The 19,914-nt window shown below is 40.4% G+C and overlaps 2 protein-coding genes across 2 annotated transcripts in view; both read left to right on the forward strand.

Annotated features, from left to right (window-relative positions):
- The window catches only part of LOC124262844 (multiple epidermal growth factor-like domains protein 10), a 229,905-nt gene that overhangs the window by 68,188 nt on the left and 141,803 nt on the right, over positions 1-19,914 (forward strand). The window contains exon 4 of the mRNA XM_046697411.1: positions 11,148-11,205. Coding sequence (XP_046553367.1) covers positions 11,148-11,205 — 58 coding nt within the window. The remainder of the gene's footprint in view (positions 1-11,147; positions 11,206-19,914) is intronic.
- LOC124262851 (multiple epidermal growth factor-like domains protein 10) overlaps positions 1-19,914 on the forward strand; it is a 138,939-nt gene that overhangs the window by 24,582 nt on the left and 94,443 nt on the right. The window contains exon 2 of the mRNA XM_046697433.1: positions 16,840-16,986. Within this exon, the coding sequence (XP_046553389.1) occupies positions 16,840-16,986 (147 nt within the window). The remainder of the gene's footprint in view (positions 1-16,839; positions 16,987-19,914) is intronic.

The raw sequence follows: 19,914 nt of genomic DNA on the forward strand, positions 1-19,914 counted from the left end.
TATGATAGATGATACTGACACAGTATGACCGCCAAATTGTAAATAAAAAAACACGCAGCTCACTGTTGTTTATTATAATGTCAAATAGAATGGCCCGTCCTTCATTGATTTCTTCATGAAGGTGAAAAGAAACAAGAAAGCTATAGATGGCATTAATACTACAAGAAGAACATGAAAGAAATAGGAGGACATCAAGACGGCTGAAGATGTCCTACAATGTATCTAATCGATGTATGCTACAAAGGTACAAGAAAAATGGTTTGAAGACGCATGTTTGATTGTCTTTATCTCTTCTTTCAAATCACAAGATTTGAACTTTTGGAGTTTTCAAGAAGAGTAAGTAATAAGGTAAATATCGGATTTGAATGATTAAAACATTATCATATTATGGCGAAAGCCTAATGCTGCCACATTGTAGCATTAATATTTATTTAATCATTTTGTAGGTGCTTGGGAGTATTTCGATTACTTTCTCATTACTTTGAATGCTTTCTCTTTACTTGGAGTTTCTTAAAAAACCTTGACATATCGAGCATTTCTCGTTGCTTCAATTAATGTCTGGTTACTTCAAGTTCCTTACAAGCACTCCAGATTTCACGTTTTTGAAAAGCACTTGAAGTAACGAGAAAATAGTTGAAGCAACGAGGAAATACTCGAAATATTATGTTTTTGACAGAAACTTCAAGTAACGAGAAAATACTTGAAGGAATGAGAAAATGCTCGAAGAAATATTTGACACAACGAGATTATATTCCCAAGCACCGACACAATGATCGAAGCAATGGTGAAAAAATTATTTCATGCCACAAAGGTGGCAGCATTAAGCTTTCTGAATCCTGAAACAAGATGCAACGTCTTTCACCAACAAATATATGATTTAACCAAAGAGGCCTGGTGGTATCGTATTTACTTATATACTCCCGTCCAAAAGAAAGTATACCAACTATTTTTGCCTGTTGAAATAATAATTTTGAACTTAGATCCAGGAACAGTTACAGAAATATGTGCCAAGGCAATGGCTACTTATGTGTAATGACAAATTTTTCGTCGTGCTAACTGTCTGGCTCAAACGCTCATTATCTGAAAAAGTAACATGCACGCGCTCCACAAAATGCACGTGCAGAAAAAGCGTATAAAAGCAGCTGATGACACAAGGCATTGAAACAGAATTAATAAGCACACAAGAAAAATGCCACGCCTGACCGCAGTACTGAGAGAGACCTGTAGGAATGGCTCAACAAGGAGCGTCACATGCCCTCATCGCGAGAACCTTTTGCTGCACCCAGGTATGCATCACCAGGTTCTTTCAGGAAATCCGCCAGACAGGGCAGACAGTAGACTGGCCGAGAAGTGGGAGACCGCGGGTGACCACGCCCCGGGAGGACCGCTACATCCGGCTGATCTACCTCAGGAACAGCTTCATCCCAGCAACAGCAACGGCAGCAACGGCACTCGAACATCGTATCAGTCGACAGACAGTATCATGACGACTGCGTGAACATGGTATTCGAGCACGACGTCCGTACCATGGGGTGGTACTGACACAACAACACCGGCGTAACAGGCCCCAGTGGGCAAGACAAGTTCGACGTTGGCAAGTCCAAGACTGGTCACGTGTCCTCTTTTCGAATGAGATCAGGTTCTCCGTATTCCTAGCTGATGGGCGTCAACGTGTCTACAGACGTATTAGAGAACGTTTAGCTCCGAACGTCAAGTTCCAGGCGTATGGTGGAGTTGGTGTTATGGTGTGTGGGGGAATATGTGGTGAACTGAACACAAGGCTAGTCATCATTCGTGGCAACCTTACTGCACAGAGGTACTGCGACCGGTAGTCCTTCCATTCATTCACCAACAACCACGTGGCATTGTCTTCCAACCGGATAGGCACCAGTGAAGAGCCACATCCTCGTGGTGGGTGCTGGGTAACGCTAAGCACTCTTCAACCCCCGGTGTGGGCCTGGGTGTATATTTGGCCCACCAACCTGTTAGCCGTGGGTTGCGCCCCTGTGTCGGTGGAGGACGGGAGTCTAGTGGTTGAGGGCACTGGGAGCCTGGAAGCGTGTTCCTTTTGCCCAACACACCACTTCGACCCTTACTTCACCTAGACGGGTGGTAGAACTGACCCGGTTATATCCATCGGCTGGTCACGCTGTGCCCTGCGCATGGAAACTGTTTTCAATATTTAATGTTTTGAACAATTCAGACCATTTTGATTTGAATGTTCATATGTTTGATGAAATTACATTGCCTAGAGTCCTGTGCCAGAAGGCGGTGGCTCATGGGACAATCTGGTGATGTGGATGTCTGAATTCTGAGTTTCTTGAGATTAATGTCATGGGCCGAACCAGCATGACATTTAATCTTTTTAGATGTCTGAGCTATTCATGTCTGTATTTCTGGAGTATAGCCTCCCTGGTGTTGCAGTCTGGTTTCCACTGCAACATCGTCCTTGTTGACACTCGATGGCGGGTGGGGGGCAGGGTTGCCGAACATTATTATTTTACTATGGCTCAAAACACGCATTCTGGTTCGTCCAAAACAAATAAACGGAGACATCTTTCTTCTTCATCTGATGAGGAGGTATCCCCTTTATTGACAGAATCCTGGCCAAGATTTTTGGTTATTGCAACTGATGACGGGAGTCCGTTAAATATCAATCCTTTTGCCGTCTCTAAGGGCATCCAAGGTGTCTGCGGAAAGGTAAAGAATGTCACCCACCTCCGAAATGGTTCACTTTTGGTAGAATGTGTACGGAGGCAGCAATCTGTCAATCTGCTGGGATTACAGCAGTTTGTAAACAAGCAGGTTGTTGTCTCAGTGCATAAGACATTGAACACTTGCAGAGGTATTGTGAGAGACAGGTCCCGTTGTTTATCAGACATGGATGAAGACGAGATTGTGGCAGTGTTAAAGGACCAAGGCGTTACATCGGAGTGGAGGTATATGTACCAAATCAACTCTGGTATTATAAGTGCCAAAAAAAATTGGACATGGTGCAAGGTCTTGCAGAGGCAAATCTGTATGCTCTCACTGCAGTGGGAGTCACGAGAGTAATGACTGCAGTGATACCATACAATGCGCTAACTGTGGTGGTATTCATCTGGCATCCTCCAGATCTTGCCCAAAGTTTGAATACGAGGCCAAAGTTCTCAAAATCAAATGTACTAACAGCATATCATACTTTGAAGCAAAGAAAGTAGTAAATGCAGAGTCTAAACCTTCTACAGGACAAACATACTCAGCCATAGTTTCCTCTCCTCCGACGACACCTGTTTATAAATCTCAACCAGTTTCACCTGCAGGCCAAACTGTTATATCTTGGGTGAATGATGATCAAATAACCTTGAATGACATTGATCTAACATCAAACGATTGTCAACGTTCATCAGCCTTCCAGACTGACGAAACGCAACCAGAAAATATAAATTCAACTCCGGCAACACAGAGTGTTACCCAACTTTCAAGAAAAGAAAAGAAAAAGTTAAGGAGAAAGAACAGAGCACTTCAGCATTTGGAAGAATCTCCTTCTTTGAGCCCTCGTGTGGTGGTTCAAAATTCGTTTGAACCACTTGACATGGAGATTGCTTCTTCACACACAACGTCTACGATTATTATCGCAGGATTATAAACCATCTGTGTTTAGTTTACAAGAGACATACCTGAAAAATACAGACAAATTTGAATTTCGTCAGTACAATTCATTTCATTCGTTTTCACCTCCAGGTAATAAAGCCACCGGCGGCACTTCTTTTTTGGTGAGGCAGGGTGTGATTCATAGCCCTGTCCCCCTTAAAAGTCCTCTTCAGGCGATTGCTGTCTGTCTTTCGTTACAAATAACCTTCACTCTTTGTTCATTGTACATTTCTCCATCTTCAGCTCTTCAGCAGTCTGATCTTCAGCATCTATTCAACCAGCTTCCCAAGCCCTGTATTATCATGGGTGATCTTAACGGTCATAACCCTTTGGAGGGAAGTACTGATACTAACATTAAAGGAAAAATCCTCGAAAACTTCATTTCTAATAATGATCTGTGCATATTTAATGAGCCACGTATTTACATCCTGGTACAGGAACATATTCTGCACTAGATCTATCACTAACAGACCCAAATATTTATAACGAATTTGAATGGTCAGTTCATGATGACCTGTGTGGAAGTGACCATTTCTCCACAATACTTTCAGCTATAAATCAAACTGATGATCCTCCTGCAACAAAGCGAAATTTTAATAAGGCTAACTGGTCATTATATCAGACACTTTGTACTGACGAACTGAAATCTGACTTTTTTGTCAATGCTCTAGATCCTATTCAGTTGTTCTCGGATAAACTAAATCAAATAGCTGATGAAACTATTCCTAAGTCCTCTGCGACACCACACATTCGTAAACCATTGTTTACTGATGATTGCAAACAGGCCAGGAAGTGTAGGAAGAAGGCAGAGAAATACTTTCGCCGGCATCCTACAGTTCACAATTTAAATAATGTCAAAATAAATAGTGCCAAAGCTCGGCGTGCCTTTAAACAGAATAAGCGTCAGTCTTGGCGAAATTATGTTTCCAAGTTAAATTCACGCACACCAATTTCAAAGGTGTGGAACATGATTCAACGAATAAAGGGCAAAGGTTCCAAATGTACTGTCCACCATCTGAAGGATGGTGATAATTTATTAACTGATAAGTCTGACATTGCCAATAAGCAATAATTATAATGAATTATTTTCATTACATGAGCTCCACACTGCCCTTGAGCAAGCTCATGATACATCAACAGGAGCTGATAATATTCACTATCAGCTCTTGAAGCATTTACCTGAATCATGTTTGGGAACACTTCTAAATATCTTTGATTCAATATGGACTTCAGGGAATTTCCCAACTTCGTGGCGTAATGCCATTGTAGTCCCCATTCCAAAACCTGGTCGGGATCATACAGATCCGTCTAATTATAGACCAATCTCTTTGACGAGTTGTGTCTGTAAAACCATGGAACGAATGGTAAACAATAGGTTAACATGGTATCTTGAAACCAATACCCTCATAACAAATATTCAATGTGGTTTCAGGAAAAATCCTAGTACCATTGATCATTTGGTACGCTTAGAATCCTTTGTCAAAAATGCAATAGTAAATAAACAACATGCAGTATCGATATTCTTTGATCTCGAGAAAGCATACGATACCACCTGGAAGCATGGCATTTTAAAGGATTTACATGATTTTGGTTTAAGGGGTCGTTTACCTCTTTCGATATCACAGTTTTTAACTGACAGGCACTTTCAAGTCCGAGTGGGTTCAACCCTGTCTGACCATTATAATCAGGATCAGGGTGTCCCACAAGGCAGTATTTTGTCTGTCACATTGTTTAGCATTAAGATTAACAGTTAATCCAAGGTTTTAAATGATTCTGTCTATGGATCATTTTTTGTGGATGATTTTAATATTTCTTGTCGCGGTAAGAATATGCATACTATTGAACGGCAACTACAGTTGTGTTTAAACAAAATAAATAAATGGTGTCTTGAAAACGGCTCTAAATTTTCTAAATCAAAAACTAAATGCATACATTTCTGTAGAAAATATAAGCCGCATAAGGACCCTGAACTATCTTTAAATGGCACTCCCATCAAAGTTGTAAAGGAGGCCAAGTTCTTGGGCCTAATTTGTGACTCCCATCTAACTTTTCTTCCGCATATTAAATCCCTTAAAACTAAATGCCTGAAGGCACTTGACTTATTGAAAGTCGTTTCCAATTCTAAGTGGGGAGGGGATCAAGCTACCCTCCTTAAACTTTATCGATCATTAGTCCGTCCTAAACTTGATTATGGTTCCATCGTATATGGTGGAGCCTGCAAAAGCAACCTAAAACTTTTAGATTCTGTCCACCACCAAGGTATAAGACTATGTCTTGGTTCCTTTAGAACTTCACCTGTTGACAGCCTCTGCGTCGAGGCTGATGAGCCATCTCTTACACAACGCCGTATAAAATTAACTTTACAGTATATAACAAAACTTTATTCCAATGAGTCAAACCCTGCATATAACTGTGTCTTTAATCCACTATATGAAGATCTGTATAACAAGAAGCCTTCTCTTGTTCCGCCTCTTGGAATAAGAGTGAAACCTTTCCTTTCTGCTGCTGGCATTGAGCTAGAACATATAGCTCCTTCACGTCTTATTTCTTCTCCTCCTTGGCAATTGGTGTGGCCACAAGTTGACCTTACACTGGCAACATTTAAAAAATCAGAAACAAATGAATTACAATATCAACAAGAATTTAATCAATTAAAAACTAAATATACTACATACAAATCCTTATTTACAGATGGGTCCAAGGATGGTGGTGCGGTTGCTTTTGCCACCGTCATTGGATCCAGAACAATCTCTTCTCTTAAATATATTGATAAACACCGTAAATATAAACAATACATAATCTTTTCCGATTCTCTTTCGTGTCTTCAGGCTATTAAAAATCTTTCTTGTAAACATCCACTTTTATTAGAAATTATTGAATTGTATAATGACCTTGCTACTGGCCAATGCGACATTGTCTTTTGTTGGTTACCCAGCCACGTTGGCATTTCTGGGAATACAATGGCCGATCTTGCTGCCGAGGCAGCACTCAACAAACCTGTGACACCACTTCTGATCCCGTACTCTGATTACAAAGCTGCTATAAGATCTTATATCAGTGATCTGATGCAGAAGAAGTGGGATACCCAAGTAGGTATCAATAAATTACATGCAATAAAACCAACTATCGGTTACACCTACTTGGGTTGTCAGTCCAGATTTGAAGAGGTCATCATACGACGATGTCGTATTGGCCACACACGACATACTCATGAGTGCCTATTAAAAGGTGAGGATCCTCCGTTTTGTATCCCTTGTGATGAAAGAATCATGGTCAAACATGTCCTGCTTGACTGTGTTGAATATTCCATCACAAGGGATAAGCATTTCAATGTCAAAACATTGAAGGAACTTTTTTATAATGTTAGTTATCATTCAATAGTTGATTTTTTAAAAGAATTAGATTTGTTGACTGATCTGTAAATAGCTAAATATGTTATTATTGGTAGTTAGATTAGAAACTGAGATTGTTAGTGACTGTACCCTCAAAGGGGGTTGAAGTAGCATAAAAATATTGTCCTCCTGAGAGGGTACATAAGCCCCAAAACTTTCAAAGTCAAATATAAATTATCACATTTTAAACGTAGTATTTTGGTTATTTTAACTGTTGGCTAAATTTTCCTACAATCGCCAGCGGCTGAAGGGATGGTGTAAATCCAGCTAGGATCCATGCATGTAGCAAAAGTAATGTAAGTCCCCATGGTTCCTAGTATGATGATCTGCCTTCAGTTGTTGGCGATCTATAGCCCATTTTTACATCGTATTGTCCAAAAATAGTTTTGTACTTTTAAAGATATATGCTAGCTAGTTTTAACTCAATCTGTGATAATCTAGTGGTTTTACTGCCCTTTGCTGACAGGGTTTTATATATTATATGTATGTATTATGAATTTAGAACTAGTTTTAGTCACGATATTGATGAAATATTGCCGATGTGACTTTAAATCTTAACTCACTCACTCACTCCAACATGATAATACAAGAGCTCATACCGCCAGCCTGACAAGAGACTACCTGAACAACATGAACGTCCACGTCTTACCATGGCCAGCGTGTTCACCAGACATGAACCCTATCGCGTTTTTTGTGCGACCACCTCGACAGGCAGTTTAGGAACAGACCAGTACCCCCAGTCAACGTGCGACAGCTGGAACAGTGCCTGACTGCTGGCAACAGATTCCACGCAACGTCATTAGACGCTTGACGTCATCATGCGCCGACGTATTGTTCCTTGTGTCGATGCTCAAGGAGGACATACTCGCTACTGAGGCAGTACATGGCTCTCAATTGTGTAAGGGGCATTTTGAAAAAACTTTCTGTTTGTTCAGTTTTATTGTTCTGATCCATGTTTGGACACCCTATGTGTTTGTTTCCTTTTTATTTCTTTATCATTGTTATATCTGAATCGTGTTTATGTTCAAGAAATGCAGAAATGGATACTCTAATGAAATATAAAACATATTTTGTTGAAATCGATTGTGTTGTTTCTTAATTGGATTTCGAAACTAGAGGTATACTCTCTTTTGGACGGTAGTTTACAAAACACAAATTTAACTGTTTTGAAAAGCCAAAAGCTGAGAGAGTCACGATAATTTGATATCTATATCTGATACAGAATATTTGACACAGGGGCAGTAAAATGTATAATGAATTAGAAAGAGGCGTGCTCCACGCTATGTGACAGTGGTATTGAACTGAATGCGACGACAGCCACTTACTTGATTTATGACATGACAGCCACAAACATGTGATGCAGCATTCAAATGTCTAACTAGATGCACCTTTCTATGAGGAAGGCTTCCTCGTTGAAGGTCGGGACCTCCCCCAAACAATGTGAATGGTATTATTGCCTGACAACGTTATCTCTCTTACAAATGCTCAACATAATGCAATATGCACTGTACAAAACAGAGCTGGCATATAGCACAACTGACTGTCATAGGGTGCTTAATCGGTTTTCTAATTCTATAGACATCACAAACAGAATTATGCATGAGCAATGAGAGACATTAAATGAATGACTTTATGAGTGTATCATTACATAAAGGGCGTGTAGCACGGACATGACAATAAATTTTCAGCAACGTTTTTGCTTTACACACCATAAAGTTGTGTTCAAATAGATATTATGCTATTCTATAAATACAAGCACATGCCATTGTTAGTTGCTTTTAACCGCTTGGGCCAAGTCTCACCAAACACAGACAAAAAATTTTTGATAGAGTCCATGTTAGGAATGCACAAAAATGACTTCATTTTATGATGTACCAGTGATCTTTAAATACAGAGTACCGTGACATTAAGAAGCATCATCGAGGTAGATATACTATTGTATAGACTTAAACGAAATCCATGATATAAATGTAAGACGTTTAAGTCGGATTTGACAGATTGGGTTAAGTCGAACCACACACTTCTGCCGCAGAGACGACGCTGAGACTGTTGAAAATAAACTTCACTCTTCGACTCAAGTTTGCTTCAAATAGGTCTACTGCAATTTGTGTCAATGCAGAGAGAGAAAATGCTATTCTACAGATTTAGACAGATTCGGTGAATCATCTGTGAAACATGAAAATGTGATTCACAATGGTATATGTGCGTGTAAAATCCGTTTTATTATCTTCCTCACGGAACTGGGTTCAGTCTATTTACTCGCGATAACGTTATTTATGCTGCACGTATGTTGGTTGTGATTGTTCATTAATGTCATTAGTGGGTGCGAGCTGTTCATACTCAACTCAATCGTTCATTGTACCCTTAGAATGTTCAAAACTGAAGCTGTGTATCTTTCTCTTCCCCGAGCTAATGTTCGTATTTCTGAGGAATGTCTGATCTCTCTCTCTCTCTCTTACACACACACGCACACACACACACATACACACACCCAGACACACACACACACACACACACACACACACACACACGCACGCACACGCACACATACACGCACAGAGTGGGCGTAACCTTTAATACAGTTTGACTGGATATTTCACTTCCTGGCTGCTCAACATGGCGGGTGCCAGGATATTCGTTGTGGTGGTCTTTCTTAGATGGATACAATTGACATCAGGTGAGTAGATCAATGTCGTTATTTACCACGAGCCATTTCCCACCCGACCCCTGACAGCCCTACTGTGGGGGTCCTGTCATCCCTACCACCCGGTTCTGTTATCCCGTCCAAAGCAACCCTGTATTCCCCAATCACCGTGGTTGGTCATCCCTAACCAGTTATTCTATCACCACTACTCCAGGGATGTATCAAATGCATTAAATTTGCCCGAGCCTTGTCCCAGGTTTGCCTCTCCGCCCAAACCAAGCTTTCTGCCATACTTATCCCCGGGTCCTGTCATGTGTACATCTGGATTCTGTCAGTTCTACCCCAGAGCCCTATTATCCCTTTTCCTTCCTCATCTTATCCCTACTTTGGGACGCCAGCCTAAGCGTGATTATACCCCTACGGTGTGGTCCTATCACCAATGTCCCCAGATCATCTTATCCTTACACCAGGCTCCTAACACCCCTAACCTGCTGTCCAATTATCCCTACCCAAGTTTCATAACACCCCCATCCTGTGGCTCTGTCCTCCCTACTCCTAGGTCCTGTCCCTGTCCTATCCCTTGGTTATTGCAGTTATATTTCGGGGCCCTGATCATCCCACATGCCAGATCACATGAGGTAAACATGCACTTGAACTACCATTTTGTTGAAGCAAAGGTTATGAAACAATATAAAGTAAATACACAGTTTGTTTCGTTTGTGTCACTGATACTGGTTCGCTTACCCAAGAGATGCTGCGAATGTAGCTCTCCTTCCTCATCCGAAGCCCACTGAAGCTGAATCTCTCCTCGATATTTGTTCCAAAGTTGAACACATCAAAGAGGTACATTGGGCGGGGTTAATACATATTTAGTGATCAAACGTCTACGTTGTAGGTATTTCACTTCCTTGTTGAGGGTATTGGGATAGTATCGCTCTTGCTGTAAGTTGGGCGATAAAAGGACTCAAAGTTTGATGGCATACAAATGATGCAAATGATAAAGCTTGAAATGGTCCAGTACACAATCATTGCAGGGACTCAAGTTGATATGGCTAGACTGGCCTACAATTGCTAACATCTGAGGGATGATGTAAATCCAGCTAGGGTCCATGCAGGAAGCAGAATAATGGTCCCTAGTATGGTGATCTACCTTCAGTTGTTGGCAATCTATAGTCTGTTTATATATTGTCTTGTCATGTGAAGTTAAAATGGTTTAAATGTAATTACTAGTCTTAAAATTTATATCTGTGATAATCAAGTTGCTTTCCTGTCCTTAGTTGACTTGTTTGTATGATTTACCTTTAATTTTTTATTTCTATAACTTGATTTAGTCACGATATGGCTGAAATACTGCCGATGTGCCTTAAATCCTTAACTCAGTGACTCACTCACTCACTCAAGTTGATGATAAACAGACGTGTAATCGTCAGAGACTAGTACCTGGTCATTGATTCGCACATCTCTGTGTCTCCCCACAGGTTCCTGTCAACCAGGAAGGTTTGGAGACTCCTGTAGCTACTCCTGTCACTGCGGGACATCATGTGACTACAGGTGCCTGTTCTGGTTCTTGTGATCCGGGATGGAAAAAGGAAGGGGGTCTTTGCCAGAAACGTGAGTGACACATACACTGGCTTTGATTTTGATGTGTTTACTATTCTGCTTTGGTCGGTGTGAAAACAGCGTCTTGGTACAAATCATTATTAACTGCATGATGATCCCTTAACTCACACCATATATAACATTTGTAATACAACAGATAGTCTGCAGGGTTGTGATTGACATTATACTATTAACTAGAATCCGACTATTACCATACATGTACATGTAAACCCATGTTAACCTTTTCACCATTAGCACATACTGGGATATGTATGGAATTTTGTGAGGAGACGATTATTGTCTTACATTGCACAGAAGTAGAGAGCATCAACAACATCTTGAGTGCCCGGAGATTGGTGAGTGAGTTTAGTTTTACGCCGCACGCGCTGATCTGTAAATAATTGAGACTGGACCAGACAGCCCAGTTATCAACGGCATGAGCATCGATCTACCCAATTGGGATACGATGACACGTGTCAACCAAGTCAGCGAGCCTGAACCCCGATCCCGCTAGTCGCCGCTTACGACATGCATGGGTTACTGAAGATCAATTCTAGGCCGGATCTTCATGGGTTACGGAGACTGGTACCTGTCAGGGTATAGATGGGGGCAGTGACGTTACATGATGATTGTACTTTACAGAAAATATTGCACTGAACAAGACAGCATCAACAACATCTGGATTGTTCGGAGGCTGGCCCGCATCAAAGGCTGTGGACGGAGACAGTGACATACGTGGTGAGGGTAGAACCTGTTTCCACGCTTTTAGATCTCCGTCAGACTGGACGGTGGATCTGGGCCGGGACTTCCAGCTGTATGACATCAGGATCTACAGCAGACATAAATGTAGGTATCCAGACATCGTGATCTAAGAGAGAACGATGCTATTTAGATTGTTATGTATCACCTTAGACTCAACTTACACACATTACTGAAGTCTAGTTTTTCACTATAGTACACCAAACACATGAAAAAGTAACAATTTAGCAATTACGTAATTCTTCAACAAGTGTTCTGCTGACACATATCTATCAACCTATGTAAACACTCTGCCACAATGTTCTATACAAGCAATATGTGGTGGTCAATAGAGAGGTGAACACCTAGACATGTGCAATAGGCTGGTATTGCTTTATTTGATGAGGCATATAATCATTTTATGCTGGTGATCATTCTATATCAATAACAGTGCTACCCCATCATACCTCAACGAGTGATACCTAGACGTATTTATATCAATAACAGTGCTACCCCATCATACCTCAACGAGTGATACCTAGACGTATTTATATCAATAACAGTGCTACCCCATCATACCTCAACGAGTGATACCTAGACGTATTTATATCAATAACAGTGCTACCCCATCATACCTCAACGAGTGATACCTAGACGTATTTATATCAATAACAGTGCTACCCCATCATACCTCAACGAGTGATACCTAGACGTATTTATATCAATAACAGTGCTACCCCATCAAACCTCAACGAGTGATACCTAGACGTATTTATATCAATAACAGTGCTACCCCATCAAGCAGTTGCCTCAACGAGTGATACCTAGACGTATTTATATCAATAACAGTGCTACCCCATCAAACCTCAACGAGTGATACCTAGACGTATTTATATCAAAAACAGTGCTACCCCATCATACCTCAACGAGTGATACCTAGACGTATTTATATCAATTCTATTATTGTTATTCTGTTTTGTAATTGGTTTACATATTGAAAGCAAACAGGACCATTCCGCTCATGTAAGGGAAGTTCAGTAACATAAATAAGGGCTCTCATTGTTAGAATAACGCATTAATAACTTTGAGACTAAGAATCTTTACTGTTGACTGCATAATCTGGTTCAGTGAGGGAATCACGTATTGAGAGGCGATCTAGTGCAAACATGTGCATCCAGATGATTCTTGAGCCTCGGTGTGCTGTTACCGTTCGCAAACGAACGAGTTTAGATGTAATTATTCTAAACATATTCGACCCGTGTAGGTCCGGGGTAGAATTGATCTTCAGCAACCCATGCTTGTCGTAAGAGGCGACTAACAGCATCGGGTTGTCAGGCTCGCTGACTTGGTTGACACATGTCATCGGTTTTCAATTGCGCAGATCGATGCTCAATCTGTTGATCACTGGATTGTCTGGTCCAGACTCGATTATTTACAGACCGCCGCCATATAGCTGGAATATTGCTGAGTGCGGCGTAACCTAAACTCACTCACTCTAAACATATTCTTATCTAATGCATATATTGTTGGATTGGAAGTGTCACCTCTCAATTACGTCATTAGTCCGTTGCATGAACATAGTGTTATGATCAGATATATACGCTGACAGCAACTATATTGACACAGTATCATAGTACATCGTAGTCTGAAACAGTATTTGTTTTACTCAAGTCTACGGGAGAAATGCCAACTCCAACATCTATCTGAACAACGACCCCTCCAGCATCTGCTCCACCCTCCCGAGTCCACCAGATACTCCCAACCCAACTGACGTGACGTGTAACGGAACCGGCAGATACGTCACCATCAGGAACCCGGGGACAGGGCCTGTACACGATGATTCACTCAACATCTGTGAGGTGGAGATTTATGGTAAGTCATTTACTGTATTTACAAGTAATTGTCATCAAATACTCCCAACCCAACTGACGTGAAGTGTAACGGCACCGGCAGATACGTCACCATCAGGAACCCGGGGACAGGAGGATTTAATGATACACTGAACATCTGTGAGGTGGAAATCTATGGTAAATCATCATTGTATTTACAAGAATTTGTCTATTCGTGTCCTGGTGATACAAGTGTTTTTTATTGTCCTTCAACAGCAAAGTCCTTGTTTGCAAGTTACAGAATAAATTCTGAGCATTTGTAAAAATTATCAACCATATCTTAGAGTGAGTTGACAGGATGTTTTCATTTATATCAAACTGGATAATTTAAAATGGTTATTTCACTTTGTTGTGTTCAACTTGCATGTTTCATAATTTCTATCAGTTCTTTCCCGCTGAATATGTCACTCTTTCATTATCAATAAACTTATATTACATAGTCTTTAACATCTGGACGCATTCTTTTGAACAGCTGAACTATATTCATAAACGGATGATTAGAATTTCAATAGTTTGAGTAAACAAGGTTTGAAACAGCTATACACTACAATAAGTAACTAAATGGGATCCCATATAATATCAATTAAATGCTTCTTGTACCGAATTCAGAAAAGCCATTTAGGATTCTATATTGATATCTTCTATAAACACCTTCTAGTAAAAGACAGGCTGTGATAGACATGACGCCATTCTAACTTGCCTGTGATGATAAAAACATTTGTTAACGATTGCACTCACTACCCCATAATGCCTAATCACCTACGTTATATATCTAAATTCCACAATCCACCCTTCTCTACGTGTCCCTAGCCCTCCAAAATGCCTCTATGGTATATTAGGTTAACAGTCGAAGAAGGGAATGAAATGCCGGCGGTTCGATCTCCTTGTAGCGTAACATCAACATACGCTTAAATATCGTAAGTATTGTTATTCTGGACAAACAATCACACTCTTTTTTTAAACAGAACCTTACACCCAATTATACCCCATATCACCTTTCTCACCCTCTTTCAATGACGTCAACTGTTCCTATTTCCTTATGCCAATGCACCAGCCTGCAGTACAGGTGTCTACGGGATGAACTGTAATGTGTTCTGTCACTGCCTTGATTCGACCTGTGATCGCTTGACTGGACTGTGTCCTGGAGACTGTATACCAGGGTGGCAGGGACAGAGATGTGATAAAGGTGAGACGTTTGTACTGTCAGTATTGATAGCTTCCAGTAAATGATACGGTAGACTTTAGATACGTATACGCGCCAGGGTATACGCGGCCCATTGTAGACGCTGACGTCAGGTTAGTCATGATAAGTAGGAATGATTACCAAGGGGCAGTCGTTGTGGAGGTCTTACTGTGGGTTAGTTTTCAGGGGCTTGTAACGTGGTGCATCAACATCACCTACTGACTCGTTTCATACACTTTGCTGAACCGATCACCTAGAATGCTTCACAAATCAGATGCCTTTCAACTTTATTTACGAATGAAGATTTTTCTTCTTATCTATATTTTACAGCTTGCAACAGCACGTATGGCACTAACTGCAATAAAACGTGTCCTGGGCGGAAGTGTTCAGCTTCAAGTTCGTCATGTGACCGTCACACCGAGCCTGTGAGAATATGTCCAGTGCACCTTCTGGGAAATATATATATTTATTACCCACGTGGTCAACGTATGGGTAGTTGCATACTAATCTCGTACGTCACACGAGTGTCGTATCGCGTTGACCTGTGTCGTAACGACTTGACCTGAGATTCTAACGATTTCATTGGATAACCGATGACCTCTCAATTAGGTCACATTCTGACGTAACAATTTTTTCATTCATAACAAACACGTGGATCCATTCATTCTACAACTAAATGCATTGTGGGAATGTAAACATCGCGAACGTTGCCGTGTCGCTGTTTAATTGTGGGTCGAACTGAGACATTATACCCGTCGAAAAACGTAAACGCAATGTTTCCACCAGTGATGTTAGCCGAATGAAGCAACTGCAAACCAAGAAACGGGGTGCTACGGAGTAGTTTACTGTACGAGGCTGTACGAGGCGATGACAACTAACATGCATCGTGACGTCGGTTACCAAGGCAGTGACGTCATTACAGTGACGTCATGCAAATATTGTACTACAGTACAAAACTCTTCCGCAACCTCTTTATGAAACCGGTTTCGGTTTGAAACCAAAATATTAACAAAACTACGTTATTTTGTCAATTTAATGCATGTAAGACGTGGGTAATAAATAAAATACCACACTCGGTCTCATTACATACGAATTATACGAAACTCGTGACCTTCCTGTGTTATCTGACCTCGCTTTCGCTCGGTCAGATACCATAGGAAGGACACTCGTTTCGTATAATTCGTATGTAATGAGACCTCGTGTAGTATTCTCTATATACCATATGGAAATTCTTGCCATCTTTTTCTCAGAATGTGATGCCAATCATTATGGACCAGACTGTCGTGGCGTATGCTCCTTCAGACACTGTGCAGGGAACTCTACATGTAACCGAGCAGGGACCTGTGACAGTGGATGTGAGATGGGGTGGACACAGGGTGACTGTACAGGTAATGTCCTTATAGTATTGCTACTGTTATGTAAGGTATATATCTGAGTGGCATAACCCATGTAAAGCTCTTTACTAACTGAATTGTGGCATTTAATAAATCGAGTTGAAAGGACACTGGCATAGAATCCAGTGGACTAAAGAGCACAAGGTAAAGATTTCAATATTTCACATGTTGTTATTTTGTTATGTGCTAAGGTATAAGACATTTGATGCCATGTCAATTGAATGTTATATGCTGAATGAATTCACATTGATATAATAGTTCAGTTACATTGTTATTGTCTCTCTATGAATCATCCTGGGGTATAACATTTCTCCCTTGTAAAGATGTAACTGTTGTGTGCTCAATCTCCCTCTTCCTTTGCGTGAAGCATGCCAGAGTGGGAAGTACGGTTCTAACTGCAGCATGTCTTGTGATTCACGTCATTGTGAAACTGCACCAGTTTCCTGCGACCACGTGACTGGAGCCTGCGCTGCCGGTTGTCGGGAAGGATGGATTGGAGCAGACTGTACTCAGAGTAATGTTTCCTAAAACTCTTATTTAAAATAATATGTCTGGTGATGTGATGTTGACAGAAATGTTCACAGCCCCAGCTCTCAAATGATTTAAAATATATTTCAAGCTGACCTTTGAGCCAATTGCAGTGGAAGGTACAATGTTCGATGTGAGTGCAGTGGTGTATGGAGTGCTACAAGGATATGTGTCAGGGCCGTTTTTACACAATCTCTCTGTGAGTTTTAAGGTAAAGCTTTTAAAGACGCACCCGAGCTTTACTGCCATGATACGCAGATGCTGCTTAAGGATGTCTGTAACATCTGTCTTCGTGATTCAACCCTGCAGGTTTGCGTACTGGTCGAGCTTTGCTCATGACACGCTGCGGCTCGATTTTCGATAGTGGTCGCTTTTATTGCCTCGAATACATGCAAACGGACACGACGCTTAGAAGACTGCACTACTGCAATACTTATTACGCAAATTGGTATAGTTGATACCTAAATAAAGCCAGGCTCAATGTCAACGTTCTGGCATATGGAATCTCTGCCTATATGGCACTGGTGTATGGTTATCGAAAAAAAAAGGTGTCCGAAATATGTGCAATGACCATTCGTTTTGGAAGTATGTACACAAGCTGAAAGCGCCATTGTTGGGTTTTCCAGAGCTGTAAAGGACCCTGGAATCTTTATGGATTTAAGGGAACATCATACGGCCATATCTGTGCAGAGTGTGATATTTTCATACTTCAATCAGAAATACCGACCATAGCTGGCACTTATTAACTAATGAAGCAAAATATTATCTTGTGAGATCACATATTGAAAACTAACAACTTGTTAGCATTTCAATCATGTGATAATGGCCTTTTCGCCATTGGCAGCAGGCAGCACTCATGCTAATGGTGGACATTGTAGTTTTCGGTATTGAATCATGTCCACTGGCACTGCTGTCTGATTTCTGATGTGTCATCTTTCACAAGGGGTTCATATGATGTATCAGTGCGAATTCAGTTGAAGAGCTACAGAAGATTTGTTAAGACATGTCATAATTCAAACATATTTCAATTTCCTTCTTAATATTATCATTTCATCATTTAATACCTGACCTTCAGGATGCAAACCTGGAACTTATGGGCCTGACTGTACTCGTTGTGGGCACTGTGACGTCACGTGCAATGTTGGAGATGGACGCTGTCCCGGAGAGTGTCTGGACGGCTTCACTGGTGACCGATGTGATGAAGATGTTCGGGGTCTTAATAAAAATATTGTTTTAGATCAGCTTTAACATTGATATTTAGTATGCATTGAATCTTTGAAAACATGGGCGATATTCACAAATTTTAGTCATATTGTATCTGGGACATACATGTATTCACAAAATAATGTTTCAGCTCATGTTAATTTACATTGGCGTTTGATATCAGATTCAGTGTCTCCTGTTACAAGATTCAGCTTCCCTATTACAAAGCGGAGTTATTGGAGGAGCAGTAGTGCTTGTTGTAATGCTGTTGCTGATTGGTGGATTGGTGATATGTTTGCTGAAATCTGGAAGGTAACTTTGAGAAGGCGACCAAAAGTGGTGCACTTGTGCCTAATCCCTTTGCGTTTTGAACAATAAAATATGTTTTAAAATAAACGTTGAAAACAGTATGAAGCAGGTGTTAAAATAATGTGTACATGTATATTGCTCTTAACTCTAAATACCAACTGCGAAAGGTACATGTACAGCGGAAATATTTCTGTCACTGGATCAATGTGTATTCAGCCCCCTGTGGAGTATACAACCCAAGATGGGCTGTCAGGCTCTAAAATGTTATAACTGTCACCTGTCCTATATCTTTTAAACACAACTTAAATTGTTTCCAGACTGGCACAGGTGTGAAATGGGTACTCCTGAACACACCTGGCACAGGTGTGAGGAAGGCAGACACGTCTGGAACAAATGAGCAAGACTACACCGAACTGAATGAAGTCACCAGGGAGAGAGAGGAGAAGTCACAGTATGATGTCATTCAGAACAAAGTGTATGGAAACAACCAAATCTGAGTTGAGAGCAGTGCATCCTTTTCGTATGTGCTATGACATACCTTTAATGTTCACATAACTGAATATGTTCTGCCCAGAGGACAAGTCTGGAATAGTGTATATGGTTATACCATGTGAGTGAGTGAGTGAGTGAGTAGGTTAAAAGTTTACAGTTTTATAGCGATGAAAACAAGGTAATCAATGTAAAACACCTGTCAACGATGGACAGTAAAACAACTAGATTATCATAGATATATATTTATAACTAGTACTTAAATCTAAAATACTTTAACTATATACATATACAGGCTGTAGATCGCCGACAACTGAAGGTAGATCACCATACTAGGGACGGTTATACCATTAAGATATCCAACCTGAAATATAGTATGAAAACCTTTTTAGTTCGTATTAGGTAGTTTGTACATATGATACGTGTTAATGATTTGTTATTATTATATTGTTATATCTGTTGTTATTTTTGTATGTTATGTCACTACTGAACAATACAAATAGTTCTGAATTGCATGATCACTACATTTTCTATATTTTATGCATTGAAGCTAATTTGCTTTACTGTACCTTGGATGGGATGTTGCAGACAAAAGTTAAAATGACAAATAACCCATGTTGTGTGTTACCTCTTTCGGATCAGTTCATGACATATACCATTTCTGGTGTCATTAAGTAATAACACTGAAATCATGACCACCGATCTTGGCAAATGTGGTACTATCCGAATACTGCAAAACAACTATGAAATATCAAATCGGCTTTGCTCATGTTTTTGTTTTCATGTATTTCACCACCTAAGTAATATTTCACTTTTTCGTTTTATTGCATTTTAAAAATGTATCTGTATGTGATTAATTTGTATAACCCATGTTGTGTCTGACGTAAATTGTAAACAGAATAAAATTTACCAA

This window comes from Haliotis rubra, unplaced genomic scaffold (assembly GCF_003918875.1).
Source record: "Haliotis rubra isolate DU_JTF1 unplaced genomic scaffold, ASM391887v1 Scf859, whole genome shotgun sequence".
NCBI classification, from domain to species: Eukaryota; Metazoa; Mollusca; class Gastropoda; order Lepetellida; family Haliotidae; genus Haliotis; species Haliotis rubra.